Source organism: Rana temporaria, chromosome 12 (assembly GCF_905171775.1).
Source record: "Rana temporaria chromosome 12, aRanTem1.1, whole genome shotgun sequence".
Classification (NCBI taxonomy): Eukaryota; Metazoa; Chordata; class Amphibia; order Anura; family Ranidae; genus Rana; species Rana temporaria.
The window spans coordinates 137,052,029-137,079,396 of record NC_053500.1 but is presented as its reverse complement, the minus strand read 5'-3'; the positions used below and the strand labels follow the sequence as shown (position 1 = coordinate 137,079,396).

The window sequence follows — 27,368 nt, the reverse complement described above, 5'->3', positions numbered from 1 at the left end:
TTTGGATTACAAGCATGTTTCTGGAACGAATTATGCTAGCAATCCAAGGTTTTACTGTATTGATACAAAGTCTTCCAAAAGAAAAATTCTGTAGAAATATCCGGACTGAAGATGCAGCAGAGAAAAGTAAGGAAGAAACTCTGGAATTATCTTTTCCCCCCTCAGATTTCACATTTCGCCAAATGTGAGAAAAGATTTAGCGTTTGTTTAATGTGGAGCGCAGTGGGGAAGAGTCTGCATGGCCTTCCAGATGCGTAATTCCAAGAGCTGGAAATCCAAACGTTCGCTCCCATTGGAGGGGCCAAAAAAAAAAAAAAAAAAAGGAAGCCAGTGCCTCTCCTGATCTCTGATGTCTGCTGAAAAGTTTCCCTGACTGTACAGACAGTGAGAGGAGCTGGTTGGGCGTGCGTCACCCTCCAGCAATCCCACCGACAGATGTTCTAAAGAACAGAGTTTTGTGTCCGGCGCGTGGCGGTCCAGGAATGCAGACGCGCTCCCTCTGTTACTGTGCGGCGCCCGTGCCAACACAACGCTCCTAATGCTTGTGAAAGTGTCACCGGTGCATGCGTTGTCGGTCAGAGTTTGCCGAGTCGTCCCGCGGAGTTGCGTCAGCCGGAGTGTATGACGATTATTGATGAGCGGCTATGGGGGACATTATCAAAGCAGAGAAACGCTCCGGACCAGCGACGGGGAAGAGCTGGTGCTGCCGGGCGACCCTTCTCCTCGTCATGTTGCTGCCCGCGAAACAGGTAAGAAGAAATATAATTTTTGATGTCCCTGTTGCGCCTTCCTCGTCGCTGCTTTTTATTGCACGCCGAAAATGGACGCAAATTCTGCGAGATTTACATTGCTGAACACGAGTTGTGACATGAAGCAGCGCTGCCTGGGACCTGCCGGGGGAGACGATAACCATTAATACGCGTCACTAATATTCCCGCCATTCCGCAGCGTCACTTTTTTGGTGCATCGCTGATATGAAATGGTGCCGCAAAGTAAACACATTTTTTTAAAATATGCAACTTTTTTCATATTTTTCATATTTGTGTGTTTGTGTCAGCTGGAGGCGGTGCTGATTGTTATCGATTAGCAATATTGATCGAAAAAATGATTGAAATCAAATACTGCGTCATTACTAGACATTACACACAATGCCATTACTAGACATTACACACAATGCCATTACTAGACATTACACACAATGCCATTACTAGACATTACACACATGCCATTATTGGCTGGACATCTCTTATCCTGAGAGTTGATTTTTATCCTATAATCTATCTATCTATCATTATTTTTGATTATTATTATTAATAATAATAATAATAATTCTTATTATTGTTATCTATATTTCTCTCTATCTATTTATCTAGCTACCTATATATTTGTTATTATTATTGTTATTATTATTATTATTATTATTAATATGATTTCTCTATCTATCTAACTTTCTACTTATTAATAATATCTACTTCTTATTATTATTAATATTATCTTCTATCTATTTATTAATAATATTACTATTATTTATTATCATTATTATTATTTATATTTCTCTCTCTCTCGCTCACTCAATTATCTATCATTATTATTATTCTTATTATTATTATTAATATTATTATTATTATTATTATTATTTCCATTTCTCTCTCTAAACTCTATCTATCTATCTATCTATCTATCTATCTATCATTATTTTTGATTATTATTATTAATAATAATAATAATAATTGTTATTATTGTTATCTCTATTTCTCTCTATCTATTTATCTAGCTACCTATATATTTGTTATTATTATTATTATTATTATTAATATAATGTATTATTATTATTAATATTATTTCTCTATCTATCTAACTTTCTACTTATTAATATTATCTACTTCCTATTATTATTAATATTATCTTCTATCTATTTATTAATAATATTACTATTATTTATTATCATTATTATTATTTATATTTCTCTCTCTCTCTCTCGCTCACTCAATTATCTATCATTATTATTATTATTATTATTATTATTATTATTATATTATTATTATTATTTCCATTTCTCTCTCTAAACTGTATCTATCTATCTATCTATCTATCTATCTATCTATCTATCTATCTATCTATCTATCTATTTATTTGTTGTTATTATTTTTATTAATAATATACATTTCCTATCTATCTTTCTACTTATTAATTATATTATTATAATTTATTACCATTATTAATATTTGTATTTCTCTCTCCCTGTTCCACTCTCCACTATCTATCTATCTATCTATCTATCTATCTATCTATCTATCTATCTATCTATCTATCTATCCAATTATTAATAATATTATTATCATTTTTTATTATTATTATCATTATTATTATTATTAATATTATTATTATTATTATTATTATTTCTATTTCTCTTCCTCTCTCGCTCTCTTCATTATCTATCTATGATTTTTACTAATGAACTAATTATTATTATTAATTATTGATAATATCATTATTATTATTTCTCTCCATTATCTTATTATTTCTCTCCACTATTTATCTATCTGTCTATCTAATTATTAATAATATTATTATCATTTTTTATTAATATTATTATTATTATTATTATTATTATTTATATTCCTCTTCCTCTCTCGCTCTCTTCATTATCTATCTATGATTTTTACTAATGAACTAATTATTATTATTAATTATTGATAATATCATTATTATTATTATTATTTCTCTCCACTATTTATTTATCTATCTGTCTATCTAATTATTAATAATATTATTATTATCGTTTTTTATTAATATTATTATTATTATTATTATTATTTCTATTCCTCTTCCTCTCTCGCTCTCTTCATTATCTATCTATGATTTTTACTAATGAACTAATTATTAATTATTGATAATATCATTATTATTATTTCTCTCCACTATCTATCTATCTATCTATCTATCTATCTATCTATCTATCTATCTATCTATCTATCTATCTATCTATCTATCATCATTATTATCTACTTCTTATTATTAATATTATCCTCTATCTATCTACTTATTAATAATATTACTATCATTTATTATTTTCTCTCTCTCATATTATTTTAAGAATATTTTAAATTTATCTGATATATTTGAATGCACAGAAAATGATATGAGCCTTTCACAGCAGTATTTTTATTTTCATGTTTTTATATATATATATATATATAAAATCACATTAGTGCTTCTGGTGCAGCCCTGGTGTTATGATTTGCATTTCGCTGGCGCAGTAAGAGGAACGCGATTTGTTTTTGTAAAATGAAAAATGACCGTCTGACTTCCTCCATATGGACGTTTTTCATACATAGAGGCGAGTTTGTTCTTGTTGGTAGGTGAGGGCCCTGTGCGGGTTTGTGCTGGATGTGAATCAAAGTGCTAAGAGCTACAACCGACATCTGCCAATCAGAATTCATCTCTCACTGTTATTAGTCCAGCAGACTGAGACCTGATTGGGTGGCCTCACCTGGCACGGCATCTGTTCATAGATGGGACGTAGAGAATGGTGGGTTTAGCTCCATATACAGCTCAAGTTCTGTCTTGCTATGCCCATGATATGTTTAAATATGTCTTGGCTGAGTAAGCCCCGCCCCCACGGAGCTGGGTCAAATTGTGGAAAAAATATAAAGGGTTGACAGGTTTTCCAATGACAGTGCTGAATCTGGCAATTCTGACAGTTGAATGGTAAAGCCGTCCTACACCCCCTAGCTGCCCATGTGAGCCCCAATAGTCAATGGGCCCCTTTTGGTTATCTCTGACTTGTGAGGAATGTGTATGCCCTCTCCTCCATGAAAAGCATAATTTTTTTATTTTTTAAAGTGTATTTTGTGCGTGTACTCGAGAGAGGAGCCGGACTGCAGGAGTTGGGAGTAGGCAGGCCTCCCCCAGAGGCAATCTGCCACCTTTCTCCATGCCCCGGGTGGCAATGGCGGGTGTGTGAGGGGTCCTCCCACACAGCCCGTCCTACCTGCTCCGCTTTGAAGCCCAACGGGGCAGAGGGACTCCCTATAAGGGAGTGAGAGGATCTAGCCCGCTCAACCAGCCCCGTTAGTCCTTCGCCTCTCTTTTTAGAGACCGCGTGGTCAAAGTGCGTGCATGTTAACCCAATTTCGAGTGCGTCTGGGTGTGGTGGTTTTTGTGGGAGGGGGGTGGGCGTACTAAGCGCAGGCTTACCTCGCATAGCACACCCACCGGGAGCTGGGCTGAGACCACCAAACTCAATTTACATGTAGCCGAGACCGGGATCCGAACCCCTAGCTGCAGAGGTGAATGGCTTGTCAGCGCAGTGCCAATCGCGTTGAGCCACCGCAGCTCCCCACATCTGCACAACATAATGCTGCCACCACCATGTTTCACAGTGGGGGTGGTGTGTTCAGGGTGATGCGCAGTGTTTGTTTTCTGCCACACATAGCGTTTTCCCTTCTAATGCCAAAAGTTACATTTTGGTCTCATCTGACCAGAGCACCTTCTCCCACATGTGTGTTTTCCCACATGGCTTCTCAATATCTTTCTTCTTGTCACTCTTCCATAAAGGGCAGATTTGTGGAGAGACCACTAATAGTTGTCCTGTGGACAGATTCTCCCCCCTGAGCTGTGGATCTCTGCAGCTCCTCTAGAGTTACCATGGGCCCCTTGGTTGCTTTCTCTGATGAATGCTCTCCTTGCCCGGCCCGGTCAGTTTAGGTGGACGGCCATGTCTTGGTAGGTTTGCAGTTGTGCCATCCATACTCTTTCCATTTCCAATGATGGATTGAACAGAAGCTCCGTGAGATGTTCAAAGCTTGGGATTTATTTTTATAACCTAACCCTGCTTTATACTTCTCCACAACTTTATCCCTGACCTGTCTGGTGTGTTCCTTGGCCTTCATGATGCTGTTTGTTCACTAAGGTTCTCTAACAAAAGTCTGAGGGCCTCACAGAACAGCTGTATTTATACTGAGAATAAATTACACACAGGTGGACTCTATTTACAAATTAGGTGACTTCTGAAGGCAATTGGTTCCTCTAGATTTTAGTTAGGGGGCATCAGAGTAAAGGGGGGTGAGTACAAATGTACCCCCCCCCCACATTTTTCACATATTTATTTGTAAAAAACATTTATAATTTTCCTTCCACTTCACAATTAGGTGCCACTTTGCGTTGGTCTGTCACATAAAATCCCAATAAAATACATTTACGTTTTTGGTTGCAACATTAAAAGAAATGTGGAAAATTTCAAGGGGTATGAATACTTTTTCAAGGCCCTGTAACACATTTCCTTTGTTAGCACCAAGGAAAAGCGCACTTTTTTTTTGCACCTTCTGCGTCCCATATAGCGGCCTTACCCTCGCGATACTTCCCCGGACCGGGAGCGTCCTGCAGATTCCACCGTTACCTTATAAAGATATTTGGTTTGGGGGTGATCGCGGATAACATGTTTCGCCATCAGCGGCGCATTCTTAAGTGTGATATATGGCAGCCGCTCCGTGTGTTCCTGCGCTCCGAGCCGCCCCGGCAGCTGTTGTGTTTGGAAGGGAGATCTGCACAAAGCTCGACTCTAAAATATGAAAAATAGATTCGCGATGGAAGGCGATAAATCTTCCCGCACGTCCTCCGTTCGCCAATTCCAGATTTCTCCGATCTTAAAGAGGCATTTTTTACTTCTACTTCCTGAGCTCTTACCACCAGCCTGGCCCCGTTCCCCAAATGCATAGCCGCCTGTGGAGAAAATGCCGGGGAAACGCCGGGGATTACCTTTAACGACCGTCTGTGGATCAATTTCCTGATATCCCATTAGAGCGGAGTTCTTCTTTATATGAGGCTAGAAAGGCAAACTGGTGTATTTTCAGTGGGATCTCACTTGTATTTATAGCCTTTTATTATCATTTTTTATACCTGCAGCACCCTGTGATTGGGGCTGTCTTTAATATTGATTGGACCATTTTCTTGGGCCCTCCCGAATTCACTTCCCAGTTATTTGCGGGCTCAAGAGGCAGCTGCTTTGGGCCCCACAACAATGACTGGGCCCAAGCAGCTTCCCCTTTTGCCTTTTTGCCCTGTGTTAAAGACGGCCCTGCCCGTGATCATAGCTATACAGGGTGATACTTGCACCCTCTAGAAAACTAGAGGTTGTCCATGAGGCAGAGCAGTCAGCATCCTGGCTGAACAGCTGCTGGCAGAGCATTAATAATGGGTTAATTCACCAAAGATTGTATTTTATCGCAAATTATGGACTGTGGGGTGATTTGGGAGGGGGGGGGGTAATTCCCTACATAGATCTTTAATTATCACTAGAGGGGTCACCAGCAGAAGGAATGAGGTCATGATCCCTCTATATAGATCATTAGATATCACTAGGGGGGTCACCAGCAGGAGGAAGGAGGTCCCATTTCCTCTATATAGCTCTTTAGTTATCACTATGGGGATCACCAGCAGGAGGAAGGGGGTCCTGATCTCCTATATAGATCTTTATATCACTAGAGGGGTCACCAGCAGGAGGAATAAGGTCTTGATCCCTCTATATAGATCATTAGATATCACTAGAGGGATCACCAACAAGAGGAAGGGGGTCCTGATTCCTCCATATAGATCTTTATATCACTAGAGGGATCACCAGCAGGAGGAAGGAGGTCCTGATTCTCTATATAGATCTTTATATCACTAGAGGGATCACCAGCAGGAGGAAGGGGGTCCTGATTCCTCTATATAGATCTTTAGATATCACTAGAGGGATCACCAGCAGGAGGAAGGAGGTCTTGATCCCTCTATATAGATCATTAGATATCACTAGAGGGGTCACCAGCAGGAGGAAGGGGGTCCTGATTCCTCTATATAGATCATTAGATATCACTAGAGGAGTCACCAGCAGGAGGAAGGAGGTCCTGATTCCTCTATATAGATCTTTATATTACTAGAGGGATCACAAGCAGGAGGAATAAGGTCTTGATCCCTCTATATCAGGGGTGGCAAACTCAAATTCATCGAGGGTCGCATCAGCAGTGTGGTTGCCCTCAAAGGGCCAGTTGTATATGGGTCGCACTACATACAGAATGCAGAGTTCAGGATTACGTCAAGATTATGCTACGTACACAGTGCAGGAATTCAGGGGTCCGCACAGACCCCCATTACATCAGAGTCCACACAGACCCCCATTACATCAGAGTCCGCACAGACCCCCATTACATCAGAGTCCGCATAGACCCCCATTACATCAGAGTCCGCACAGACCCCCATTGGGCCACATGACAAGGCTTGGCGGGCCGGATTTGACCCGCGGGCCTTGTGTTTGCCACCCCTGCTCTATATAGATCATTAGATATCACTAGAGGGATCACCAGCAGGAGGAAGGAGGTCCTGATTCCTCTATATAGGTCATTAGATATCACTAGAGGGGTCACCAACAAGAGGAAGGGGGTCCTGATTCCTCCATATAGATCTTTATATCACTAGAGGGATCATCAGCAGGAGGAAGGAGGTCCTGATTCTCTATATAGATCTTTATATCACTAGAGGGATCACCAGCAGGAGGAATAAGGTCCTGATCCCTCTATATAGATCATTAGATATCACTAGAGGGGTCACCAGCAGGAGGAATAAGGTCCTGATCCCTCTATATAGAACATTAGATATCACTAGAGGGGTCACCAGCAGGAGGAATAAGGTCCTGATCCCTCTATATAGATCATTAGATATCACTAGAGGGGTCACCAGCAGGAGGAATAAGGTCCTGATCCCTCTATATAGATCATTAGATATCACTAGAGGGATCACCAGCAGGAGGAAGGAGGTCCTGATCCCTCTATATCAGGGGTGGCAAACTCAAATTCATCGTGGGCCGCATCAGCAGTGTGGTTGCCCTCAAAGGGCCAGTTGTATATGGGTCGCACTACATACAGAATGCAGAGTTCAGGATTACGTCAAGATTATGCTACGTACACAGTGCAGGAATTCAGGGGTCCGCACAGAGCACCATTACATCAGAGTCCGCATAGAGCACCATTACATCAGAGTCCGCACAGACCCCCATTACATCAGAGTCCGCACAGAGCACCATTACATCAGAGTCCGCACAGACCCCCATTACATCAGAGTCCGCACAGACCCCCATTACATCAGAGTCCGCACAGACCCCCATTACATCAGAGTCCGTACAGACCCCTATTACATCAGAGTCCGCACAGACCCCCATTACATCAGAGTCCGCACAGACCCCCATTACATCAGAGTCCGCACAGACCCCCATTACATCAGAGTCCGCACAGACCCCCATTACATCAGAGTCCGTACAGACCCCCATTACATCAGAGTCCGCACAGACCCCCATTACATCAGAGTCCGCACAGAGCACCATTACATCAGAGTCCGCACAGAGCACCATTACATCAGAGTCCGCACAGACCCCCATTACATCAGAGTCCGCACAGACCCCCATTACATCAGAGTCCGCACAGACCCCCATTACATCAGAGTCCGCACAGACCCCCATTACATCAGAGTCCGCACAGACCCCCATTACATCAGAGTCCGCACAGACCCCCATTACATCAGAGTCCGCACAGAGCACCATTACATCAGAGTCCGCACAGACCCCCATTACATCAGAGTCCGCACAGACCCCCATTACATCAGAGTCCGCACAGACCCCCATTACATCAGAGTCCGCACAGACCCCCATTACATCAGAGTCCGCACAGAGCACCATTGGGCCACATGACAAGGCTTGGCGGGCCGGATTCGGCCCCCGGGCCTTGTGTTTGCCACCCCTGCTCTATATAGATCATTAGATATCACTAGAGGGATCACCAGCAGGAGGAAGGGGGTCCTGATTCCTCTATATAGATCATTAGATATCACTAGAGGGGTCACCAGCAGGAGGAAGGAGGTCCTGATCCCTCTATATAGCTCATTCGATATCACTAGAGGGATCACCAGCAGGAGGAAGGCTCATTGATTGGTTGCCCCTTTTGCCCTGCCTTAAAGACGGCCCTGATTCTATTCCCAGGAAATACCATCCTCTCGGGAAAAGCCGTCACCACTTTGGCGTTCGACTTTCATTTTTCATCTCCTCCTAACAACAAGAGAAATTGGGATTACTGTGTTTATATGAGGGGGTCACGCATGCGGTTTATGCCGGAGCCCCGGAGGTCAGAGACCAGAACAAACAGAGCGCCATCAAAGCTGCTGGACGTTTTGTTATCATAGAACAGGCCGGGGGGAACGTGGGAATTTCGAGGAGCGAAAAAAAAATCCCGATTAGCTTTACGGAGTCCCAATCACAGCCAGCCTGCTATCGGCACCAAACACCACGACATCTACAGATAGGAGGCCATTGTTCTCTTGCTTTAAGGAGGCTCCCCAGAGGCAGCAGACAACGGGCATCAATGGCTGGACTTGGCAGGAAATCAGCGGTGTGTAATACAATGTCTTCCCCCGGGAGAAGAACTTTATCTTTTCCTTGTTGGGGTGGGGTGGGGGGGGGGGGCATTTTCAGAGCGCTCCGCTGTGAAATGGATCGGGTGGATGGAAAAAGTCAGACGGAGATGGCATAATTCTGTTTACAAAAAAATCTGATAAGAGTTGGCGGCACCAGGCGCTGAGCGTTCCGCCATCTCCGTATCATAAACAACTGCCACTTCTGAGCGCTTCCTCATCACTCACTTCCTCTTCTGAGCTACTTAGACCACAAAGTGCTACTGGGACCGAGAACCGGTACTCACAAACCAATTACCTCGCTCATCTCCTCTCCAAGATTCTATGTGATTATTTTAATGACTTGGAATAGGAGGGGGTGGGGTTTCCTTTAACCACTTGCCAACTGCCGCACGCCGATATAGGTCGGCAGAATGGCACGGGCAGGCAAATGGGCGTACCTGTACGTCCCTTCGAATTTACCACCCAGCGGGCGACAGGGCCGTCTCAATAGCAGGTCCCTGGGCAAAGTAAAACTCTGGGGCCCCCTACCAGCTTGCCCCAATTTACACACCAAAGTATAAATAGTTAATAGAATTAAGCATATACCGTATTTATCGGCATATACCGCGCACTTTTTTGCCCTGAAATTCAGGGTAAAATCGTGGGTGCGCGATATATACGCCGATACCCTGTTACGGAACCATGAACCAGACGTACAACAAGAGATAAGTGAAAATAAGAAGGCTTTATTGAAAATCAAGCTGTAAAGCAAAAGTCCAACGGATGGTGAAACCAGAGGTCAGGAACCAGAAGGGTAGTCAGACGAAGCCAGGATCAGGAACCAGCAGGGAAGTCAGACGAAGCCAGGATCAGGAACCAGCAGGGAAGTCAGACGAGGCCAGGATCAGGAACCAGCAGAGAAGTCAGACGAAGCCAGGATCAGAACCAGAAGCAGCAGCAGTCTTAGAAGCATGTGCACACAGGAGGACCAAGCAAGGAACTGAAGTCACAGACCTCCTATATATGTGAGCCAGGTATCCAGCTCCTCCCAGTGGGAAGGAGGAGCCGCAGGGTGGGAGGCTACAAGAGACCTAGAAACCACATGGCCGCCAGCACATGTCAAACGAAGGAGACAGGAGAGAGGTAAGACCATGACAGTACCTCCCCCTCAAGGGCCCCTCCTCCGCGGTGCAAAAAACGGTTTCTGAGGGAAGCGTGCGTGGAAGGCTCGGAGCAAGGCAGGAGCATGGACATCTGCGGAGGGAACCCAGGAACGCTCCTCAGGACCATAACCACGCCAGTGGACCAAAAACTGCACCCGACCGCGGACCAGGCGTGAGTCCAGGATATTGCTCACCTCATACTCCTCGTGATTGCCCACTTGGACCGGACGAGGCCGAGGAACCGAGGAAGTGAAGCGATTGCACACCAGTGGCTTCAACAGGGAGACATGAAACACGTTGGAGATCCGCATGCCAGGTGGAAGCGCAAGGGCATAGGCTACCGGGTTTACCCTGCGAAGCACTCGGAAGGGACCAACAAAGCGAGGAGCCAGCTTGGGAGTGGGCACTCGAAGGTTGAGGTTGCGGGTGGACAACCATACACGGTCTCCGACCTGGTAGGAAGGAGCAGGCGCTCGTCTGCGATCAGCCTGGAGTTTCTGGCGTTGCGCAGAGACCTCAAGGGACTTCTGGATCTGTACCCAAGAAGCACGTAGGACGGAAAGGTGATCCTCCACAGCCGGAATATCCTGGGGAGAGAATGCCTCCGGTAACACGGCAGGTTGGAACCCATAATTGGCCATGAAGGGAGACGTCCCAGAGGAAGAGTTCACCGCCGTGTTCCTGGCAAACTCAGCCCAAGGCAGGAGGTCAACCCAGTTGTCTTGGTGATCGGAGACATAGCAACGAAGGAATTGCTCCAAGGCCTGATTGGATCATTCTGCGGCCCCATTGGACTGAGGGTGGTAGGCCGAGGAGAAGGAGAGATGAATCCCCAACTGGGAGCAAAAGGCACGCCAGAACCTGGACACAAACTGACTCCCCCGATCCGACACAATCTCCTTGGGCAAACCGTGCAACCGGAAGACCTCCCTGGCAAAAATCGTGGCCAACTCTTGTGCAGAGGGTAACTTCTTGAGAGGAACACAGTGGCACATTTTGGAAAACCGATCCACAATCATGAGAATGACCGTATGGCCTCGGGATGCAGGGAGGTCCACGATGAAATCCATCCCCAGGTGTGACCATGGGCGGTCCCCGGTGGCTATGGGTTGCAGAAGACCCAACGGAAGGTGCCGAGGGGACTTACTCTGGGCACAAACGGAGCATGCCGCTACATATGCGGCGATGTCGGAACGTAGGGAAGGCCACCAGAACAGACGTGAAACAGCCCAGGACAGCTGATTCTTTCCAGGATGCCCCGCGGTCTTGGAGTTATGGTAGGTTCGCAACAACCGAGTGCGCAACTCCTCAGGCACAAAACATCTGCCGTTGGGTCTCCCAGAGGGAGCACCAGATTGAGCCGCCAAAATCTGCTCACCCAGGGGAGAGGTCAGGCTGGTGCGAATGGCGGCCAGGATCTGATTCGGAGGTATGACCGAAGTCGGAATCGATTCCTCCCTGGACAGCTCGGAGTACTGCCGTGATAAGGCATCCGCCCTGATGTTCTTGGAACCGGGTAGGTAGGAGACCACGTAATTAAAACGTGACAGGAACAGAGCCCATCTGGCCTGACGTGGTGTCAATCTCTTGGCCTCAGAAAGGTAGGTCAGATTCTTGTGGTCCGTCAGGATGAGAACCGGAACCACCGAGCCCTCGAGCAAGTGCCTCCATTCTTTAAGGGCCTGCACGATGGCCAATAACTCCCTGTCACCAATCTGATAGTTGCATTCCGTGGGAGACAGTTTCCGGGAGTAAAACCCACAAGGAAGCAGAGGACCCTCTGGTGTTCTACGCTGAGACAGAAGAGCGCCTACTCCCGTCTCAGACGCGTCCACCTCGAGGACAAAGGGCAACCCAGGGTTGGGATGCGACAGAATCGGAGCCGACACAAAGGCGGACTTTAGGGCCTCAAAAGCTCGGATGGCCTCGAGCGGCCAGACCTGGGAATTACTGCCCTTCCTGGTCAGATCCGTGAGAGGCTTGGCCAGCATGGAAAAGTCCCTGATGAACTTCCGATAATAATTGGCGAAGCCCAAAAAGCGCTGCAGGGAACGAAGACCACTGGGCTGGGGCCACTGTAAGACAGCCGAGACCTTCTCAGGATCCATGGAGAACCCCTCAGCAGAAATGATGTAACCTAGGAAGGTTACCTGGGATCGGTGAAATTCGCATTTCTCAAGCTTACCGAACAGCTTGTTCTCTCGTAACCGTTGCAACACTCGTTTGACATCCAGAATGTGGGCCTCCATGGATTCAGAATATACCAAGATGTCATCCAAATAGACCACCACACACTGCTGCAACAGGTCACGGAAAACATCGTTGATGAATTCCTGAAAGACTGCGGGCGCATTGCACAACCCAAAGGGCATAACCAAGGATTCATAATGACCGGTCCTGGTGTTAAACGCGGTCTTCCACTCATCGCCCGCCTTGATCCTTACCAGGTTATATGCTGCCCTCAGGTCGAGTTTGGTAAAGACCGTGGCCCCTTTCAGGCGATCGAACAGCTCTGAAATCAAGGGTATCGGGTAAGCGTTCTTGATCGTGATGCGATTGAGACCCCTGTAATCGATGCAAGGCCTCAACTCACGCCCTTCTTTTTCACAAAGAAAAATCCAGCCCCTGCCGGGGACGAGGATTTGCGAATGTGACCACGGGACAGCGCCTCCATCACATACTCCTCCATGGCCTCATTCTCCGCAACCGACAGTGGATAGACCCTGCCGCGAGGAGGAACGGCACCAGGTTGTAACTCTATGGCACAATCATAGGGGCGGTGCGGAGGTAGGGCAACTGCGCGTACCTTATCGAATACATCCCGGTACTCCTCGTATTCAGGAGGCAACAGAGAGTCCGAGGAAGTACACAGCAACTTGACAGGCCCATGGATGCACTTAGCCCCACACTGTGGTGACCATGAGAGGATCTCGGCCGATCTCCAGTCGAAAGTCGGATTATGCTTCTGGAGCCAGGGGTACCCCAAGACCACCGAGTAGTGTGGAGACGAAATAACTTGGAAGCAGACCGACTCTCTGTGAGCGACACCAATGGCTATCCCCACTGGAAGGGTCTCATGAGTCACGTGTGACGGCTGGAGGGGTCTGCCGTCTATCGCCTCTAGAGCCAGCGGGGAACCTCGAGCCTGTAGAGGAATGGAATTGGCGGCAGCGAACTCACTATCAATGAAAAAACCACCAGCACCAGAGTCCACCAACGCCTGGGTCGTCACCGAGCCCCCGACCCAGGAGAGGACAACAGTGATCAGTGGTTTATCAACACGGGAAACCGGGGACGAGGAAACTCCACCCAAGATCTGCCCCCGACAGGATCTCAGGTGCGAGCGTTTCCCGGACGGTTCGGACATGCCAACCGAAAATGCCCACCGAGACCACAGTACATGCATCGGCCCTCGCGTCTCCGGAAGTACCCTCTCCCCCTCGGACAGGCGAGCAAACCCCAGCTGCATGGGTTCACCCCCAGACAAGTCAACACCAGGAGGCGTGGGAGGAGAGGGAGGCACGGGTGGGACAGCAAAAGTAGGCGCCAAACTGTTAGGAGGCCTCCGCAGGCGCTCCTTAAAGGAAGGTCTCTCCCTGAGTCTGGTGTCAATCAAAATCAGGAAAGAAATAAGAGCCTCGAGCTCCACTGGTAGGTCCTTAGCTGCAACCTCATCCTTCAAGGCATCCGAGAGACCATGAGAGAAAGCAGCGACCAGAACCTCATTATTCCAACCTACCTCTGCTGCCAGGGTACGAAACTCAATGGCGTATTCGGCTACGGATCGTGAACCCTGTCTGACGGACATAAGGAGCTTCGCAGCAGAGGCGGCGCGAGCCGGCACATCGAATACCTTCCGAAGAGAAGCAACAAAACCGGAAAACTCGGCAACCACCGGATTGTTGTTCTCCCATAAAGGGCTGGCCCAGGCCAAGACCTTGTCCGAGAGCAGCGAGATCAAGAAGCCCACCTTTGATCTCTCAGTGGGAAAGGCATGTGGCAGCAACTCGAAATAAATGCCCACTTGGTTAAGGAAACCTCGGCACTGAGTTGGCTCTCCCCCAAATCGTTGTGGAAGGGGGGCAGAACCGGACATACCCCGAAACACCGCAGGCGCAACAACAGGTGTCGGGGTAGACTCTGGCGCAACAACCGGAGCGGCAGTAGGAGCGGGCCCAGGAGCGACAACCGACCCATCGGCAACGGGAGCGACATGAGCCGTGCGTTCAAGCAGGGTTTGCAACGCCACGGCGAACTGACCCAACAGGGACTCCAGCTGATCAAGTCTGGCAACCAGCGTGGGTAGCGAGGATGGCTCTGTACCGTCAAAATTCATGGCTTGGTCCTAATGTTACGGAACCATGAACCAGACGTACAACAAGAGATAAGTGAAAATAAGAAGGCTTTATTGAAAATCAAGCTGTAAAGCAAAAGTCCAACGGATGGTGAAACCAGAGGTCAGGAACCAGAAGGGTAGTCAGACGAAGCCAGGATCAGGAACCAGCAGGGAAGTCAGACGAAGCCAGGATCAGGAACCAGCAGGGAAGTCAGACGAGGCCAGGATCAGGAACCAGCAGAGAAGTCAGACGAAGCCAGGATCAGAACCAGAAGCAGCAGCAGTCTTAGAAGCATGTGCACACAGGAGGACCAAGCAAGGAACTGAAGTCACAGACCTCCTATATATGTGAGCCAGGTATCCAGCTCCTCCCAGTGGGAAGGAGGAGCCGCAGGGTGGGAGGCTACAAGAGACCTAGAAACCAAGATGGCCGCCAGCACATGTCAAACGAAGGAGACAGGAGAGAGGTAAGACCATGACATACCCGCTTTCCGCGTGTATAGTCGGGCAGGCTCGGCTACTCTCGAGGTCACGTACAGGACGCACAGGACGTGACCGCGAGAGGAGCCGAGCTTGCCCGACTATACACGAGTGTACTGCGCTCGGTATATGCCGGCGCAGTAGTTCAAACTCAGCGCGGCACCTCAAACCCCCCCTTGCTGTCTGCCGGTCCACCGGGACTTACCCCATCTAACCGGCGGGCACATCGGGCGGTGGGGATCGGGCATCGGTGGGCACATCGGGCAGTGGCGTGGATCGTGTCATCGGCGGACACATCGGGCAGTGGCGTGGATCGGGTCATCGGCGGACACATCAGGCAGCGGCGGAGATGGGGCATTGGTGGGCACATCTGGCGGGGATCGGGGCATCGACAGATATCAGGCTGCGGCGGGCATTGGGCAGCGGCTCCTGTCTCTTCTTCTCCTTTCTCCTGTCTCGGACATGTTCGGTCGTCTGTACGACTTACCGGACATGTCCGCTCGGCCGAAAGCCCTCGCATGCGTCGAAGTGATTCGACGCATGAGTGGAAGCATTGACCTTCCAGGGTCGCGCACGTCGCCGCGACATCGTTGCGGCGACGGCGCGGCCACGTCACCGCGTATCCTGTCCACGGGGATTTCGGTTTGATGGTGTGTACAACCATCAGACCGATATCTGCTAGCGGACCAGTCCGATGAAAACAGGTCCGCGGACCGTTTTCATCGGACAGATCCGCTCGTGTGTACGAGGCCTTAGAGCCATTGGCACTAATCAAGCGCTTAAAAAAAAAAAAAAACCCTGGCCGCTGTAATTCATGGGCGCGGCATCCTGAAAGGGGCCAGACGCATGAATAGGGGGTAGTGTTCGGGGATCATAGAGCATTAATTAGGATGTGGCGGCCGTGGATAGAGGGGGCGGTGCCCCTAATGGACGGGCCGCCACTGCTCCTGCCACCCCCTCCCAACACAAATCCCCTACCTCCAATCTACTTGTGATGCTCGCCCACCTTACATGACACCACAGTGCCCAGGGCAGCCGACCCTCCTGCCCACCCCCTTGTCCCGGGCCCTGTTTGTATGATAGTGGTGCATTATATGCATTGGTGTTGAGCGGGGCAGGTGTATTGGCAGCAAACAAAGAGGTCAGGCATAGTTCAGACATGGTTCCGAGTTGGGGTGCATTTTTAGAACAAGGCTCTCGTCTACAATCGTACTTCACTCTATTCGCATGCACAACGATCGAATCCTCAATCAATACCAGTTACATTCCTGACATACGTCCCCGCCAGCTGCAAAGTGACGCTATAATCCTCGCCATGAAACCGCTAAGGAGGTAATTCATCTTGTTATGAAGTGAGAGCGGCGAGGGGCAGAGTGAGATGTAAATTCTCTAATCTCTGAGCTGCCTAATTATTTTACAGATTGATTTAAAGATGGATTCTACACATTGCCAGACTGGAAGATTGGACGGCATCCAGCAAAAAACGTTTTCCTCTTACAGGGAATATCGAGGCTGAATAATGGAACGCATAAATTTATAGAGCAATGGTCATAAAAATATCCGTCTAGATCTCTCTCTCTCTATTTATCTATCTACTGTATCCGATCGTATTACATCCCGATCCATATGGAAACCCAATCAAACCACTTAAGGACCAAACCTATTTCTGACTTTTTTTGTTTTTCAAGTTAAAATTTGTATTTTTTGCTAGAAAATTACTTAGAACCCTCCCCCCCAAATATTATATATATATTTTTCAACAGATCATTGCAATACTTTGTCACGCCGTATCTTACAAACGCAATTTTTTGGGGAAGAAATAAAGTTTAAAAAAAAAAAAAAAAAAAAAAAAAAACAGTAAAGTTAGCCCAATTATTTTGCACAATGTGAAAGATGATGTTATCGTGAGTAAATTGATACCTTACATGTCACGCTTTTAAATTGCGCATGTTCGTGGAGTGGCGCCAAACTACGGTACATAAATATTTTTTTTAAATGTTACCTGTTTAGAGGTTCAGAGGTGATCTAGTGCTAGAATTATTCCTCTCACTCTAAGGCCTCGTACACACGACCGAACATGTCTGCTGAAACTGGTCCGCGGACCAGTTTCCGCGGACATGTTCGGTCGTCTGTATGGCCAACCGGACAATTGTCTGGCGGATCGGACAGTTTCCAGCGGACAAATGTTTCTTAGCATGCTAAGAAACATGTCCGCTGGAAGCCTGTCCGTCGGACATGTTCGGTCGTCTGTACGACTCACCGGACATGTCCGCTCGGCCGAAAGCCCTCGCATGCGCCGAAGTGATTCGACGCATGCGTGGAAGCATTAACCTTCCAGGGTCGCCCACGTTGCCGCGTTAGCGTCGCAGCGACGGCGCGTCCATGTCACAGCGTTCGCTGTCCGCGGGAAATTTGGTCTGATGGTGTGTACAGCCATCAGACAAAAAATCCACCAGCGGACAAGTCCGATAAAAACGGTCCGTACTGAAGTGGTTAAACACACATTACACTTCCACAGTCCACTGTCGTCACTAACAGAAATCTCACCTGAAAAGCTAGCTATCGCTTATCTGGACATAGGCAGAGGGAAGGAAATGAATGGTCAGAGGGTGTGGGATGAAGAGCCGTGCACAGATAGGGGGGTGGGGGTGATAAAGAGTTGGAATAACTGAGGGTAATGGACTAAGAGTCAATGAACTGAGAGGGGGATGAAGAGTTTTTGGATTAGCAGAGGTTGGGCAGGAAGAGTCATTGAACAGAGAGAGGGGTGGTGGATGAAGAGTAGTTGGAAAAAGGTGGATAATGAAGAATTGTTGGATGGATTGAGGGTGGGGGAGGAAGCGTCCCTTGATGGACAGAGGTAAAGATGAACAGTTGATAAATGGACAAAGGATGGGGAATTAAAAGATTAAAAAAACGTTGAACAGGCAAAGAGCGGATGTATTATTGGTACAGAGTGGAGATAAAGTGTTATTGGATGGATTGAGGGTGTGAGAATGAGAGCCACTGGATGGCTTGAGGATGGAGGAGGACGAGTTACTGGATGGACAGAAGGTTTGTTTGGATAGAGGGAATGAGATAAAAACTCACTGGATGAACAGAGCATGGGCATAAAGGGTTATTTGATGGACAGATATTCAAGATGGAGAGTCATTGAGTGGACAATGCTTGGAAATGAAGGGTTGTTGGATGAACAGAGGGTAAGGGATGAAGAGTGATTGGATAGACAAAATGTGGAAATGAATCAACACTGGATGGACAGAGGGTAGAGGACGAAGGGTCATTGGATGAATTTTGGTTGGAGGTTTAAGGCCGCGTACACACGATCAGTCCATCCGACGAGAACGGTCCGAAGGACCGTTCTCATCGGTTAACCGATGAAGCTGACTGATGGTCTGATGTGCCTACACACCATCAGTTAAAAAAACGATCGAGTCCAACGCGGTGACGTAAAACACAACGACGTGCAGAGAAAAATGAAGTTCAATGCTTCCAAGCATGCGTCGACTTGATTCTGAGCATGTGCGGGTTTTTAACCGATGCTTTTGCGTACTAACCATCGGTTTTGACCTATCGGTTAGGCGTCCATCGGTTGAATTTTAAAGCAAGTTCTAAATTTTTGGACCAAAGGATAACTGATGGGGCCCACACACTGTCGGTTTGGACCGATGAAACGGACCTTCAGTCCGTTTCCATCGGTTTTGACCGACCGTGTGTACGCGGCCTAAGAGTCACTGGACAGATTGAGGTTGTGAGGAATGGAGAGTCTTTGGATGGATTAAGGTTGATGGATGAAGAGTAATTGGATAGCAAAAGGTAGAGATGAAGTGTCATTGGATGGAAAGATGGTGGCAATAAAGCGTATAAAAAAGGTGGAGACTAAAGAGTCATTTGATGAACTGAGGGTATGGGATTAAGAGTCATAGGATGACTCTTAATCCCAGTCATAGGATGACTCTTATGTCATAGGATGACTCTTATGTCATAGGTTGACTCTTAATCCCAGTCATAGGATGACTCTTATGTCATAGGATGACTCTTATGTCATAGGATGACTCTTAATCAAAGTCATTAGACAGATTGAGGGTGTGAGAGATGGCGAGCCTTTGGATAGATTGAAGGTGATGGGGGAAGAGTAATTGGATAGACAAAGGATGGAGATGAAGAGTCATTGTATAGAAAGATGGTGGCAATGAAGAGTAAACAAAAGGTGGAGAATGAAGAGTCATTGGATGAATTAAGGGTTTGGACAAAGGGTCATTGGACAGATTGAGGGTGTGAGGGATGGAGAGTCTTTGGATGGACTGAGGGTGATGGATGAAGAGTCATTGTATGGACAGAGGGTGAGAGATGAAGAGTCATTGGATGAATTGAGGGTGAGGGATTAATGAGTCATTGGATGATTTGAGGGTAGGGGATGAAGGATCATTGAATAGATTGAGGGTGTGGGGGATGGAGAGTCTTTGGACGAATTGAGGGTGATTTGTAAATAGTAATTGGATAGACAAAGGGTAGAGATGAAGCTTCATTGGATGGAAAGATAGTGGGCAATGAAGAGATATTGAATGGCTAGAATATGGGGAATGGAGAGTTGATGGATGGACAAAGGGTGGAGATGAAGTGTCATTGGATGGAAAGATGGTGGGGAATGAAGAGTAAACAGTGGGTGGAGACAGAAGAGTCATTGGATGAATTGTATGGTGGGGATGAAGGGTTGTAGGATAGATTGAGGGTGTGAGAGACGAAGAGTCATTGAATGAAGTGGGGTGGAGGATTAAGAGTTATGGATTAAATGAGGGTGACGGATGAAGGGTAATTGGATGAATCGAGGGGAGGGTGTGGGATTAAGTGTAATTGGATGATTTAAGGGTGAGGGATGAAGAGTCATTGGATGAATTTAGGGGGTGGGAGGTTAATAACTATTGGATGAATTGAGGGTGAAGATTGAAGGGTCATTGAATAGATTGGGGGCGTGAGATATGCAGAGTCATTGGATGGATTGTGGGTGAGGATTGAGGGGTCATTGGATAGATTGAGGGTGTGAGCGATGCAGAGTCATTGGATGGATTGAGGGTGAGGATTGAAGGGTCATTGGATATATTGAGGGTGTGAGCGATGCAGAGTCATTGGATGGATTGAGGGTGAGGATTGAAGGGTCATTGGATAGATTGGGGGCATGAGATATGCAGAGTCATTGGATGGATTGAGGGTGTGAGCGATGCAGAGTCATTGGATGGATTGAGGGTGTGAGGGATGCAGAGTCATTGGATGGATTGAGGGTGATGGATGAATAGTAATTGGATAGACAAACATTGGAGATGAAGTATCATTGGACGTAAAGATGGTGGGCGATGAGGAGATATTAAATGGCTAGAATATGGGGAATGGAGAGTTGATGGATGGACAAAGGGTGGAGATGAAGTGTCACTGGATGGATGGAGGGTGAGAGATAGAGAGTCATTGAATGGGTGAAGAGTGGAAATGAAGAGTCATTGGATTGACAGAGGGTGGAGGATAAAGTATTGATTCAATGGGAGGGTACTGAAGGGCCATAGAAGATCTGTAGGAAGATATTATTCTGGGCACTAGGGTTTGGGGGTGGTGGGACCTTAAGTTGCTGTTGTGGCAGAACTTTAGGGGCATAGATTGGTAAAATAGAGGTGAAACTCTGGGACACAATGGCGTCTGACCAGCTTATGTTAACAGCAGGGCTGTCTTCATAGCATCATGGGCCCCTGGGCAAAGTAATGCTCTGGGGCCCCTACAATGGAGACAGTGCAGGTAAACATAAATCAAGTAGGTAGGAGGTAGGGGACATCTAGGGTGTAGAGGGGTCAGAGTGCTGCAGGGATATCTGGGATGTAGAAGGGCAGCCCGGGCTCAAGGATCAGCTGCTTTGGGGAAAGGGCAGGGAGCCCCCCATGCAGCTGGGTCCCCTGGGCAGTGCCCTCTCATTAAGGCAGCCCTGGTTAACAGGGATGGAGGCCGGAGTTAGATCGGAAAATTGGGAAATTCATATTCACTCGCTTGAAATTTACTTGAGCACTTTGGCTCAGATGGGCCATAAAGTTTTAGAGCACCGCACACAGAGAATTGGTATTTGGCATGAAATTCTCCTTAGTAGTAACATTGGATGTCACCACCCAGGCATCTTCTGCCAAGACGTTGTCCCATTGGCATGGTGTCACAACGTCTGACGTCCAGCTGGTGTCACTCGCTAACAAAACATCATTGTGACAAGTTATCCTTTTTCCCTTTCAGTGAAAGAACATCCGATTTTCCACTTTAGCCCTGGAAATGATCCGCCGCGATGACTACAAACTAGACCCATAATTTATAGATGCAGATTCCAGGGAACGGCGGTTTTCAACCCTTTCCCGGAATCCCGTGGGGTGTCTCCCTGTCATGGTGCAGACGGTGGAGTAGGTGTTCACTGAAGGGTCATGGAAGAGGATTTGGAAGAGGCGAGCGCTGGGGAAGTTCAAAGGGAGGAGCGGGGATGTCCAATGATAAATGGTTTTTCTGGCAGACGGATGACGATCATGTTTTGTGGGTTTCCAGCTGTGATCGGGGTGAAGACATCAATCTGTCTGTCCGCATTCGCCGACTTTATACGCCAGATAATGCATCACGTTATTTGCTTCATCCCACATGTACTTACTCATCTTCCGAGCAGACATTTCCACTTAAAGGGAAACTACGGGCCTTACAAAACCGGTGGGATTTACCCAGGGCTGTCTTAATAGCATCATGGGGCCCCTGGGCAAAGTAATGCTCTGGGGCCCCTACAATGGTGACAGTGCAGGTAAACAGACATCAAGTAGGTAAGAGGCAGACTGCCTCCCCTGTGTATCTATCACTCTCAGTGCCATCATGGGGCCCCCAATTTCGGGGCAGCGTGGGCTCAAGGTCTAGCTGCTTTGGGGAAAGTGCATGGGCCCCCCATGCAGCTGGGGCCCCTGGGCAGTGCCCAGGTGTGCCCTCTCATTAAGACAGCCCTGGATTTACCAACACTGGAGAGTGCAAAATCCGGTGCAGCTCTGCAGAGAAACCAATCAGCTCCCAGGTTTTATTGTCCAAGCTTAAATAGTGGATGTAAACCCAGAATTTTTTTATTTATTTTTTGATGTCACAATGTAGAGCAGGGGTATCCAAACTTTCTAAGCAAAGGGCCACTTTACTGTTCATCAGGCTTTAGGGGGGCCAGACTGTGGCCATCGGGAGTAGAAAAAGGTCCCGACATCAGTTGGAGTAAACCATGCCCCATCTTCGGTATCGGTGAGAGGAATTGTGCCCCATCTTTGGTGTCTTTGGTAGGAATTGTGACCTGTCATTTGGCACCATTGATGTCATTGGAAGGAATTGACTGCGTTTGATGGCATGGCACAGTGGTGACAATTGATGGCACAGTGGCTGCGTTTGATGGCATGGCACAGTGACTGCGTTTGATGGCATGGCACAGTGGCTGCGTTTGATGGCATGGCACAGTGGTGATAATTGATGGCACAGTGGCTGCGTTTGATGGCATGGCACAGTGGTGACAATTGATGGCACAGTGGCTGCGTTTGATGGCATGGCACAGTGACTGCATTTGATGGCATGGCACAGTGGTGATAATTAGTGGCACAGTGGCTGCGTTTGATGGCATGGCACAGTGACTGCGTTTGATGGCATGGCACAGTGGTGACAATTGATGGCACAGTGGCTGCGTTTGATGGCATGGCACAGTGGTGATAATTAGTGGCACAGTGGCTGCGTTTGATGGCATGGCACAGTGGTGACAATTAATGGCACAGTGGTGACAATTGATGGCACAGTGAGGCTGCAATTTTTTTTAATTTTTTTTTATTTGCGCCCCCCAAAAATGTTGAGCACCAGCCGCCACTGGGTCTGAGTATTTCTGGGATTTTCACACACAACCATCTCTCGGGATTACAGAGAATGGTGGGAAAAAGAGAAAATATCCAGTGAGCGGTAGGGAGGAAAGTGCCTTGTTGATGTCAGAGGAGAATGGGCCGACTGGTTCCAGATGATAGAAATGCTACAGTAACTCAAATAACCATTCGTTACACCCAAGCAGAGGCGGCTCTTTAATTAGGTAAATTAGGCGGTCGCCCAAGGCCTCGCACTCACAGGGGCCTTGCGGCCGCCTAACTTACCCAATGCATTACCCCAGGTTTGAGGGACAGGGGACCTTAAAGCTGCTGTGCTCAGGCAGCATTAAGAGCCCTGACTCAGGAGCGGGGCCGCCAGCGTCCCTAACAATCAGTGAATATGGGTGACACCACCCCCTTGTGACGTCAATGACCCAGCATGCCCTCAGCCAATGACGTCACAAGGGGGTGGGTTCACTATTTTCAGCGTGGCTTTGAGTGAGACTTTGATCTGACTACGCGCTCTGGATCAAAGTGGCATCAAAGCAGCGCAGGCCCCTTTTCAAAGTCGCTGCAACTTTAAGTCGCATCAATACGACTGGCTGCCAATGAAAAGAATGGGCTGCGACTTTCCAATGCGACTTTGATGTCCAAAGACGCAAGAGAAGTCGCACAAGTGTGAACGGAAGCGAAACGTTTTTCCACGTTTTCCCGGAGTCTCTGTTCATTCTTTTGCAGATTGGAGGCGCTGTTTTTGTGGCGTCAGATTGTCAAGCCGCCGACGAGATCACAGAAACAGATGCAGAAAAAAATAAATAAAAAAATTCTGCAAATGAAAACAGAAATAAACAGATAAACCGGCGGCCTGCGGCGCTCTGCGTGTCATGTGCCGCCGCAGCCCCGTCCATGCGCGGACCACACAGGGAGCGGCGTTCGCCTATCCATGGCGCGGCCAGTCCCCGGATCCGAGCCGGGCTCTCGAGAGCCACGATTGATTTTTGTATATGCGATAAATATAAAACGTTTCCTAAACACGCTCAGCAGCTGCGCGCTCCCTGCGAGGGCCAATGACGAACGGACACAGATATTCATCACTGCATGAGGACTGGATTGTGTATGTGTGTGTCAGGATCATCCCCCACTTCCCTCCCTCCTTCTTCATTAACCCATTGAATCCCTCCATTACTATCTCTCCCCTCCCCCACCTTGCACTCAGGGAACTCTCTTACTTTTTATTTTATTTTGTATTTTTAAAAACATTTATTTTACAAAAGTTAGGCAAAAATGGTGGGAAAAAAAAACGTAAACAAGAATGTATTTGTATTTCACCCCTTGGATTTTGTTTTATATTCTCTTTTTTTTATTTTTTTATTGATCAGGTATTAAAATACACAAAAATTAAGAAAGAAATCAAAATATTTATTTGCTTTTACTTATTTATACTGTTTGAATTGTCTCTTAGAATCCTATTCAGTTGTTTTTTGCATCATTGGTGCCAACTTTGCAGTCGTTTTCTAAACCCCCCCCCTTTTTTTTACGCCTCCTCTACCCCCCCCCTCTATGTTTTACTCTTTCATCTCCCCCACCTTTCTCTTTTGCCCCCCATACGCTCCCCTATAACTCTCTTCTGCCCCTCCGCCATATCCTTCCCCCTAGCTCTCCTCTCTCTCTCCCCCCTCCTCTGTTTTGCTCCTTGTTCTCCCCCATCTCTCTTCTGCCCCCCCTGTCTTGCCCTAGCTCTTTCTATCTCTCTCTTCTTTCCCCTTCCCTGCCTTCTGACTCCTAGCTCTCTTCCTTCTCTCCCAGCCCCCCTCTGTCTTGTTCGCTCTTCTGCCCCCCCATTCTCCCCCAGGCCTTCTGTATCTCTCTTTTCTGCCCCCCCGTCTTTCCTCTAGATCTCCTCTCTCTCTTTTCCCCCAAATCACTCTTCTGCCCCCTTCCCCAACTTGCTCCTTGCTTTCTATCTCTCTTTTCTTCCCCTCCCCCTCTGTCTTGCCCCTATCTCTCTCCCACCTGTCTCTTCTGCGCCCTCGCCTCAGTCTTGCCCCTATCTCTCTCCCACCTGTCTCTTCTGCGCCCTCGCCTCAGTCTTGCCCCTATCTCTCTCCCACCTGTCTCTTCTGCCCCCTCGCCTCTGTCTTGCCCCTATCTCTCTCTCTCTCTCGCACCAGTCTGTTCTGCCCTTCCCCCCTCTGTCTTGCCCCTATCTCTCTCCCACCTGTCTCTTCTGCCCCCTCGCCTCTGTCTTGCCCCTATCTCTCTCCCACCTGTCTCTTCTGCCCCCTCGCCTCTGTCTTGCCCCTATCTCTCTCTCTCGCACCAGTCTGTTCTGCCCTTCCCCCCTCTATCTTGCCCCTTACTCTCTATTTTGTGTTCCTCTCTTTTTGATTTTCAATGTCTCCTTTTATTGATATACTTTCTGTTTAGTTACACTAAAAATAAAAGTAGAATTTGTTATGTGAGCGAGACCCTCCCCTTGGTATTTGGAGCAGGTGGGCGGAGCTGGGAACACTGGCAGAGCTGGGCGGGAGATCCGGTTCACAGACGATTGGCGCTCCTCTATTATGATTGTGGTGTGGATGCAGAATTCCAGGAGTGTGAATATCTAATGCTTTCTTGTGAATAGTAGCTGGAGTTGTCGGGGACATTGTGTAGCAGAGAAAAAATCCCGACCTTTACGTGTCCGCCGAGTTTACATTCCATGGCGGAGCGTCACACTGCGAGTGTAAACTCAGGGAACTCTCTGACTGGCGGGTGTGACGGTCAGTAGATAAATTCTGGGGAAGAGATTTCACCACTGGAATCCCAGGGAGGGAGATAGAAGATGCCAGAATAGGACTCAGCTTGTCAGCAGCCACATAAAACGGAATATATGTTCCCGGGTGGAGTTGACCTTTAAGCCTATTAGGGAGCGCTGATGGCGTGTTTGTGGCATTTATCACCACCAGGATCAGATGCGGGAAGCGTGATTGGAAGCGTCACATGAGCGCCCAATAAAGAAACAGGTGACCCCATTGTCTATATAACGGAATACAGAGATCATCCCTGAGAGGGGGGGGGGTTGGAGGTACTCCAAGTACTGGTGGTCCCAGCCGCCGGTTCCAGTAATGACCCTGCGTGATTTATGGTGGTTATTGCTTCATTTCTCACCACTCAGTGCGCCTACCGAATGAATCTGTGTGTGTGACGCGCTGCGACCCGGGACAGGACACCGAAAAATCTGAATGCTTCATATCGACTACAGATCAGATCGAGCGCAAATCACATGGATCAAATAGTAAAAGAGAAAAGCTTTTTACAATTTTCAAATTTGCCTAAAATACCACTTTCTTACAATTTCCTCATATAGTAACATATGGGTGGAGGCTATGTATACCAATGGTAACTAAGTATAGTGGCAGAGGCTGATCATATGGGTGGAGGCTATGTATACCTACGGAAACTGAGTATACTGGTGGAGGCTGACATATGGGTGGAGGCTATGTATACCAATGGAAACTGAGTATACTGGCGAAGGCTGATCATATGGGTGGAGGCTATGTATACCAATGGAAACTGAGTATACTGGCAGAGGCTGATCATATGGGTGGAGGCTATGTATACCTATGGAAACTGAGTATACTGGTGGAGGCTGACATATGGGTGGAGGCTATGTATACCAATGGAAACTGAGTACACTGGCGAAGGCTGATCATATGGGTGGAGGCTATGTATACCAATGGAAACTGAGTATACTGGCAGAGGCTGATCATATGGGTGGAGGCTATGTATACCTATGGAAACTGAGTAGACTGGTGGAGGCTGATCATATGGGTGGAGGCTATGTATACCAATGGAAACTGAGTAGACTGGTGGAGGCTGATCATATGGGTGGAGGCTATGAATACCAATGGAAACTGAGTAGACTGGTGGAGGCTGATCATATGGGTGGAGGCTATGAATACCAATGGAAACTGAGTAGACTGGTGGAGGCTGATCATATGGGTGGAGGCTATGAATACCAATGGAAACTGAGTAGACTGGTGGAGGCTGATCATATGGGTGGAGGCTATGTATACCAATGGAAACTAAGTAGACTGGTGGAGGCTGATCATATGG

At 47.5% G+C, this 27,368-nt stretch overlaps 1 protein-coding gene across 1 annotated transcript in view; it reads left to right on the top strand.

Moving 5' to 3' along the window:
- The first annotated feature begins 361 nt into the window (after positions 1-361).
- The window catches only part of GLP2R (glucagon like peptide 2 receptor), an 85,867-nt gene continuing 58,860 nt past the window's right edge, over positions 362-27,368 (top strand). Inside the window, exon 1 of the mRNA XM_040330884.1 lies at positions 362-749. Coding sequence (XP_040186818.1) covers positions 645-749 — 105 coding nt within the window. The 5' untranslated portion in view covers positions 362-644. The remainder of the gene's footprint in view (positions 750-27,368) is intronic.